Source organism: Pteropus vampyrus, unplaced genomic scaffold (assembly GCF_000151845.1).
Source record: "Pteropus vampyrus isolate Shadow unplaced genomic scaffold, Pvam_2.0 Scaffold166, whole genome shotgun sequence".
NCBI lineage: Eukaryota > Metazoa > Chordata > Mammalia > Chiroptera > Pteropodidae > Pteropus > Pteropus vampyrus.
This window is the reverse complement of record NW_011888947.1, coordinates 2,453,579-2,461,980: the sequence shown is the minus strand read 5'-3', so window position 1 is coordinate 2,461,980 and position 8,402 is coordinate 2,453,579. Positions and strand designations below refer to the sequence as shown.

At 55.4% G+C, this 8,402-nt stretch overlaps 1 protein-coding gene and 1 pseudogene across 1 annotated transcript in view; one reads left to right on the top strand and one right to left on the bottom strand.

Annotated features, from left to right (window-relative positions):
• The first annotated feature begins 20 nt into the window (after positions 1-20).
• The window catches only part of GSE1 (Gse1 coiled-coil protein), a 432,056-nt gene continuing 423,674 nt past the window's right edge, over positions 21-8,402 (top strand). The window contains exon 1 of the mRNA XM_023536674.1: positions 21-1,823. Coding sequence (XP_023392442.1) covers positions 411-1,823 — 1,413 coding nt within the window. The 5' untranslated portion in view covers positions 21-410. The remainder of the gene's footprint in view (positions 1,824-8,402) is intronic.
• LOC111745831 lies at positions 5,665-5,780 on the bottom strand (annotated as a pseudogene).

Here is an 8,402-nt window from a genome sequence, read left to right as displayed (position 1 = left end):
CCCGCGCGGCCGCGGAGGAGCCTCGAGACTCGGAGCTGTCGGAGCTGTCGGACACCGACCCTCTCTCCGAGTCGGACCCGGCTGCGCGAGACACCGCCAGTCCCCGCCAGGACGGGGCGCCAGCAGCGCGGGCCACCCCGGGGCCAGGGCCCCGTGGGGGTCGCTGTCAGGAGTGGAGGCCAGCGCCGGGACCCGCTCCAGGACAGGGCGCCGAGACCTCAGCGCAGCAGCACGTGGAGGAGGAGGGAGTGTCCTCGAAGCTCCACCTGGACGGGGAGCCCAAGACTGGCATTAGGCGCAGGAGAAAGGGCGCTGGGAAGCATTGGGTCCCTGAGCCCCGGGCCAGTGTCCTGAGGGGCATTCAGGACCCTTGGCAAGGCCCTTCAGTCCAGGTGGCCCCTGCAGATGTCATGAAAGGGGCCCCTTCAGTCCGGGCCGCCAAGACTCTGGAGAGCAGGCCTCCGGGGGAATCCTGTGGGGGCTACTGCCTGTCTGAGGACAGTGACATCAACATCACCAGTGAGGAAGAGGATCGCAAGGAGCAGCCTCTTCCGTGTCCCTGTGGCCCCAAAGAGAAGGAGAACGGTGGCCGTGTCCCCTGGGCTCTCCCAGAGAGCCAGGCTGCGCCACCAGAGGGCCTTTGCTGCTACATCTGTGGGTCAGCATTGTCCCTGGCCTCGCAGCACCAGATCCATGTGCAGAAGCAGGAGAAGCTGGCCCAGGCTCCCTTCTTTCCTTTCCTGTGGCTGCATAGCCCTCCCCCAGGGGCACAGCCTATCAGCGAGGGCGGAAGCACCCTGGTGTGCCCCTGCTGCTTCTCCTCCCTCATGCAACAGTGGCAAAGCTTTGAGCTGGCCAGCGTGCCAGTCCTGCAGCGGCTGTACGTGGTGCCCCTGAACAGCCACGCCCCCGGCATGGCCTCCAAAGGCAGAAGGCTCCAACGGGAAGAGGGCCCACCTGTGGGGACCCTGCCAGAGGCCTGTTACCTCTGTGGGGAGGACTGCACCCAGGATGCCCGGGCAGTGGCCTCCAGGATCCTCAATGGCAATGCCAGGGGCACCATGCATTTCCCTTTTCTCAGCCTCTTGCCCTGCCCCCCCAATGCCCGAGGCCCCAACAAGCGCTGTGAGGTCCGAAGCTGCCCCAAGTGCTTCAGCATCCTGGAGGATGTCTGGGCCCTGTACCGGGCCTGTCAGAATGAGGAGCTCATCACCTCCGTGCAGGGCTTCCTGGGAAGGTACCACCAGGCCTTCCCTGCCTCAGACCCTGTTCTCTCCGAGCCACTGGCGTCGGCCCAGGGCAGCTCGGCGTCCATCTGCTACATCTGCGGGGCTGAGCTGGGCCCCGGGAAGGAGTTCCAGCTCAACGTGAACCCCTCTAGCCACTTGGGCGAAAAGGAACCCTTCTTCCCCTTCCTCACTGTTTATCCACCTGCCCCGCGTGCCAGGCCTGCCGACTCCACCGGCCTGGTGGCTACATGTGTGCTCTGCTACCATGACCTGCTGGGCCAGTGGCTGCAGCATGAGGCCCGCAGCACCCACCACGCCGTCAGCGCCTGGTCTCGGCAGTACCAAGTGGACACATTTGTGTGCTTCTTCTGCCAGCAGGAGAGGAAGCGGTGTCTTGGGCTGAAGGCCGTGCGGGTGGCCCGGTTGCCCTTGTTTCTCTATACTCTGCGAGCAAGCCATAGCCTACTGGTGGACGACGGGCGGCAGCTGATCATCGGTGCCTGCGTGGACTGTGGGACCCTGGTATGTGCTGGCCAAGGGCTCAGTCGTCAGGGACCCATTGGCTGGAGCTCCCCCGTGGCAGCGGCAATAAAGGTAAGCAGTGGTTCTCATCTAAAATTCACACAGGGGAAGAAGAGATGTTTCCTATTCTTCTGCCAGGAGGAGTTTGCACTAATTCTGTGTGGTATGTTCCAGCAGGAGGTGCCCTCCCTGGGTCACCAGGCTGGCACTTGTTGGGTGTGTTGGCCTGGCTGGGCTCGGAGGCAGGTAGCAGGTCAGAGGAGTTGGGGGCCAGCAGTGGTCTTGTGGAAGAATAGGGTACTGCTGAGAACAGCAGGCATGGGCCTGAACTTGAGCATGTTTGCAGCAGAATCTATCAAACAGAGGAAGTTCGGGGCATGTCTGTCATCCGCCTGATAACATTGGTAATTAGTCCAGCCACGCAGGTCACAGAGAGGTCTCTGCACTTAGCCGGTTTGAAAGAGATCAGAGGTGGAAGTTCCTCTCCACTCTAGTTCCCTGGCAGCTTAGCTTTTCCAGAGTTTTCCACCCAAGTTCACACTTTTCCTTTGAGACTCTAGTTGCTTAATAGCAGATAGAAACGGATTTCCACACTTGGGAGTTTGGGAGCCGGGGGGACGGTGGCCTGAACAGACTTCTCCCTGTGGTGGGAAGAGTGTCTTTCTTCTCTGCCAGTCAGCTGTGCAGGAGGAGACAGCGGCGGGAGGCCTGGCTCTCGCCCTGTTTATAAGGTGCCTTCACGCTGCCTGCCCTGAAGGAGCCAGTTGGGGCTCAGTTCATTTCGGATCCGGCTTTGCGAAGGGCCGAAGCAGAGGCTTTCCCGGTGGGTCTGGGAAGTAGACCTCTGTGAGCTGTTGATCACCATGGGGACATGAATCCTGATTTCCACCAAAAACAGACCGGCTTGTTTTAATCAGATGCCTGTAGCGGTAGCCGTTGGCGAGTGGCCGGCAGAGGGACGTGGGAATGGGGAAGGCTATCTTCAGCCTGTTCAGGAATGTTTGTCCCTTCTGTTTGAAAATTTCCTGGTCTTGCCTCCCATGTGTCCATGCGTGTGTATGTGTGCAGTGGTGGCATCCGAAAAGTGGACCCTGCCCCAAATCTGCTTGCCTTCCCTCACGTGGGTGGCCCCATGCCTCCATTCTCTGCCCAGGCAGGATTCCTTCTCCGCTGATGTCACTTCTGACTTTAGAGCTGCCTTTGGAGGCTTTGGTGCAATGGCCTCTCATTTTAAATAGACAAGCATATCACCTCTCATTTGTGGCAGGTGGCAAATCTGTGCGGTGCCTGCTGCTGGGAATCTGAAGAATTGCAGTTCCCGGAAGGGCCAGCACTGGGAGAAGAGCCCGGCTTTGGAGCAGGACAGACCTGGGTTCCGATCTTGTCCATTCTCCATAATGGAGTACCTGCACGTCCGTTTTTTATCTTGGCCAAGCTCGTTTCCTTGGCTGAGGAGTGGAACTGTATATCTCCCGCCTTGTAGGGACATGGTGAGAATTAAATGAATTGCAGGATTTAAATGCTCCCAGAAAGTCAAGTGCTTGGCGTGTAGTGGGACCCTCATGTCTGCCCGATGACGTGGTGGGGCAGTATTTTCTAGGATGCAGGTGGATCCTCCACAAGGCTTCCAAGTTTGTAGGCTGAGTGTGGATTTTAGGTTTGGCGACAGTGCGTCATGGGGTGATCAGAGTGTCGTCTGTGGGGCTTCTCAGACTGTGTTTTCTGCAGAACATCCGAATTGTGCTGAGTTTTCTCGTGTCGATTTGCTCACTCATCAGGATTGATGAGATGCCAACTGTGGACCTCAACTGATGGCTTGAGGGAACAAAAGAAGCTGCAGTTCCCAGTCCAGCTGGGGAGGTGGGACTCAAGGGTAGCCTGGTGTGGATGAACATGCAAGCTGGTGTCTGTCCAGAAGGGGTCAGCATGAGTTTGGAAAGGCTGAAGGTCAGACTAACTTTTGCACTATTTCTAAAGCAAGTTATTTCATGTGCTCGTCACCATGGCCCGAGGAAGCCTTACAATTCCCGTTTTACAGGTGAGTAAGTCAAGACTCGGAGAAGTCAGATGACCATGGTGACTGTCACACAGCCAGTAGGTGGCTGGGGGGGTGGTCTGAAACCCAGGTCTTTTGACACCTAAGTCCTATTCCATTGCATGGAGTGGGGTAAAGCAGAGGAAAAGGCATGGAGGCAAGGAGGGGCCATGCAGCCTCCACTAGGCAGGAGGGCCTATGGCGAGGACGGAGGAGAAACAGGTCGGAGCGACTAGAAGCCTTGAAATCAGGAAAAGGAGGTTGGGTTTAGGGGAGCAATAAAAAGTTCTTGAGAAAATCTTCGGAACTGGCCGGGAGGAGATCCACCCAGGGCCAGGCCGGTGGCAGCAATCTAGGTGGGTAGTGAGGTCATCAGCCCTGTGCGTGGTGGGGGCAGCAGAGCTGGTCTCAGGTTCCGTCAGACAGAGGGAAAGAGCAGCATAGACACCACCTGTGTCTATGAGCACCTGGTTGAGGCTTCGTAGGTGACAGAAAATCCGCCTCTGCCTTTCCCCCCACCCCCGCCCTGCCGCCCCCATCCCTCCCATTCATTCAGCAAATATTTATGGAGCACCTACTCTGAGCCAGGCCCTGTTCCAGACACCCGGAATCTGGAAGGCACAGAGCCCTCAGTGTCAGGGGGAGGGGAACAAAGACTCAACAAAGAATACGGCTTCCTACAGCGCTGGAAACAAAGCAGGAGGAGGGCGGACACAGCGCCAGGCTGGGCACGGGGAGTACGAGCGCAGGGTCGCAGGAGCTGAAAGCAACACGAAGAGAAACCGTCAGGGCAGAGAAGTGGCCCCGCTCCCCGAGAAGGCGCAGAGGCCCCCACACTCACTTCCTATGCCAGCTCTTGAGTCCTTGGTTCTCACGTACATACTCTGTCTCTCTTTAGCGTGTCCTTTGAGAACTCGGGTGCAAGTGGCAGATGGGTACAGAGAAACTTCGCTGGGACAGCATGCTCCAGAACCTCCTTTATACTGCCTCCTATAACTGCCTGAATCGTTTCCTGTTAAGTGTTCATTCATTAGTGAATCAACTTTAAACGGTATGAAAGAAAATGTGGAAGGAAAGGAGAAATGGAAAAAAAAAAAAAAAGTGAGCGTCACCTGTGCTGTCTGTTTAGATTGTGTTTGTGGCTTTTCTCCCCACCTGGCCTCCTTGCCCCCTGGAGAGCACTCTGCTCTGTAGCTACTAGATCTCTCTGAGCTGGCTTTTGGATAAGGCCGGGTCACGGCTGGGCTGGGGAGGCTGCAGCTCATCCTTTCAGGGGCTCGGCACAGGGTCCTTCAGACAGACCTGGCTTCAGTCTTCTTTTTGCTGGGAGCTGGCTGTGTGACCTTGGGTAAGACTCTTGCCCTCTCTGAGCCTCAGTTGCTGCACCTGAGCTGTGGAGATGATCATCCTCTGGATGGTTTGTGATGTTAGAGCAGCTGGCGTGCAGCAGGAGTACGGGATGCGACCATTCCCAAGGTACTGGTGACTCAGTGTTGGGCCTCTTCTTGTCTCCCCAAGCTCTGATGTCACAGCTCCTGGCCCCCACCGTTGTGTTGGGGGCGGAGAGTGGTTGCTCCTCTCATCAGACCTGGGAGGCACAGCTGGCCAGTTTGCCGGAGACAGCACTGGGTACATAATGATGTTGATACCTGTATCGGTTGCTTTCCATGTCCCAGGCTGTGCCACATGCTTCACCTGCATTCACACTTACTGAATCTTCACCACAACCCTGTTTAGGGAGGGGCCACTATCCCCATTTCACAGAGGAAATCCAGAGAGTTCAAGTAATTTGCCCAAGGTCACTCAGCTAGTAACAACAGGGCCAGCATTCTCTTTTTTATTATTATTATTATTATTATTATTATTATTTATTATTTATGCCTACAGCACCTGGTCTTCCTAGGTGGTCTCTCATCCAAGTACTAACCAGGCCCGACCCTGCTTATCTTCTGAGATCAGACATCGGGCTTGTTCAGGGTGGCATGGCCGTAGACCATGGACTGTGGCTCCACTTGGGCACGAACCCAGGACTTTCTGTGTGTAAAGCAGACCTACTAACTGCTATACTATGGAACCACGTCCAGGGGCCAGCATTCGACCCAGAATCCGGTTCTGGAGTCTGTGCCCCAACCTCTCCTCTGTTCTACCCTTCTGCCCCTTTGGGGCTCCAGCTGTGAAGGAGGCAGTGTACTGGAGGTTAGTGGGTCACTATTTTCCATGCCTATGTCTGCCCCCACCCAAGAGCAGCTGAGAGGCAGGAGTTACCTGCATGCATCAGAGGCGTGAAGAAGCCCCCACTGGCAGGTTCTCTGTCTTTTTACCTCGCCCTAGCGCCCTTTGTCTTTGCTCCCCTCAGCATTGCTCAGGTGTTCAGATTTCCTCCGGGACCTCTTTCTCTTGCTGAGGGAGGTCTGCTCCAAGATTGGTTGGCTGCATGATCGATTTGCTTTCCTTGCAAGCCAGTTGGCGGGCAGGCCACCCTTCCCTCTTCCAGCTCTGTCCAGGGAGTGTTCTGGGTAATGGAGCGTGCAGCTGTTTACCTAACCGCACCCTGGCCCCTCACTGTGGGGACGCCTGGCCGAGCCCCGCAGAGCAGCCTCCGAGCCCAGAACAGGTGTTGCTGCCACGGCGCCTTTCTTTTCTCGTCTCTGACATCTGAGGCCTGCAGAGAGCGTCTGTCATCACTCGTCTGTCAGGCCCCGCACGCACATCTGTTTCCCGCGTTTCTTGGCTATCTGCGCCCACACGGCTCCCTGCTCTTCAGAGAGGGCCTGGCAGCCCCCCCTGTCTAGGCCCAGGCTTGTGGGGCACCTGGGCAAGGCAGCTGATCAGATAGGGGACCCTTCTGGGAAGTGCTGAAGGAGGCTGCCCTGTGGGGCTGACACTGGCACATTCTTCCTGGTAGCAGCTGGGAAATGACTGGGTTTTGGGCCTTTCTCAGGCTCCAGCCACCTCCTCCGAGGGCTGGTCTGTGCTTTGCTTGGTGGGTTGGGAGCCATCTGCTCAGAGGAGTAAACTTTCCAGACGCCTTGTCCTAAACCTGGAGGTGATTGGAGACAACTGGGAAAGAGGAAGTAGAGACAAAAGGTCTTCAAAACTCAGCCTTCCCTGGAAGCAGGGGAGGGAAGGGGCCGGGCTGGAGGGGTGGCTGTCTTTGAGGCCCAGAGTCAGCAAAGCTTTCTGGCCCCTTCTCTACTTAGATCTCCTTGGACCTCACCCTTGAGAGATTAACTTGGCTATGGGTGTTTTTGGAGGGTTTATAGGTTCTGGACAAGTTTGCCTTGTTTGCACATTTCCTCGTCAGGGGAAGAAAGAGCCCATATCTGGAATTCAGGTCCATCTTCTGCCCTAGGTCCGTATTTCAGTGGGGACAGTAAAAAGGGATAGTACTTCTGCCCGCCGGGAAAAGCATTTCAGAGCTCGGCTTCCCAGGCGGGAGCTCGTGGGGCAGTTGTGGCAAGAGCTTCTACTTACAGGGTGGCCTTCGCTCGGTTTCCCCACCTGTCAAAATGAAAGATCTGGTCTTCAGGGGTCACAGGTGGTTTGCATTACCCACGTGAAGCCTAAGGGACCAGTGGCACTGTGTTGAGAAGGATGCTAAGGTTGTGTCTGGACTTGCTGGGAAAATATCTAGTGATTTATTGGTGGTCCCTTCTATGGAGTTCGGGATGAAAATGAGTTCTTGGGGTCTAGGTTTTTAAATTTTATTTTTCCCCATATTTATTGAGATGTAACTGACACATAACATTGTATAAGTTTAAGGCGTACAGTGTGTTCAATATTTATATCTCACGAAACGATTACCACTGTGTGATTATCGTCGTATAGCTAATTACGGTACTATTAGCTATAATCACCACGCTGTAACTTAGGTCCCCAAACTTGTTAATCTTATAACCGGAAGCTTGTATGCTATGACCAATATCTCCCCATTTCACGAGATCTAGGTTTTAAATTCTATATGTATGATGCCGGGGCCCCAAACCACCATGATGTTCTGTCCTGTGGAGGATGCTAACATGTTAGGGTCAGAAGAACCACACGGATCATCATTTTTCAGACAGCACTGTACTAGGAGGACCAACAAGCCCACAACCTAATGCGGCTTTTGCTGGTTTATTTTTTCAATAACAGCAGCTAATTCTATGTATAAGCTTTGAAAGAAATTCTGGCCGTACTGTGCCAGGGACGCAGCTGCAGTTCTGCCTCCTATCTCTGCTCAAGTTTCTCCCCTCGTCTGGGGCTGCCCTGGAGAAACGTGAGCACACATTCTGCCCATTAGCTCCACAAACATTTGTGTGTGTGCCTACTGTGCACCAGGTGCTCCGTGAGCACTCGGCACTCCAAGGACTCCAAGGACGTGCTGTAAATCAGTCAGCCTCTGCTCTTGGGTGCTGGCAGGGGACCCGGAGTGAAGGGACCTGGCTATAGCCATGCAACGTGTTGAGTTCTGTGCTGGGGTCTGCTAGGAGCCCACAGGAGGGTGGGAAACAGGTATGTTCAGGGAGGGCTTCCTGGAGGGGGTGACATCTTAGTTGAATTCTGAAGACTGAAAAGGTCCACATGAGAGTCACGTGCTCCTGGCAGAGGAGCATGTGCAAAGGGCTGGATGTGGA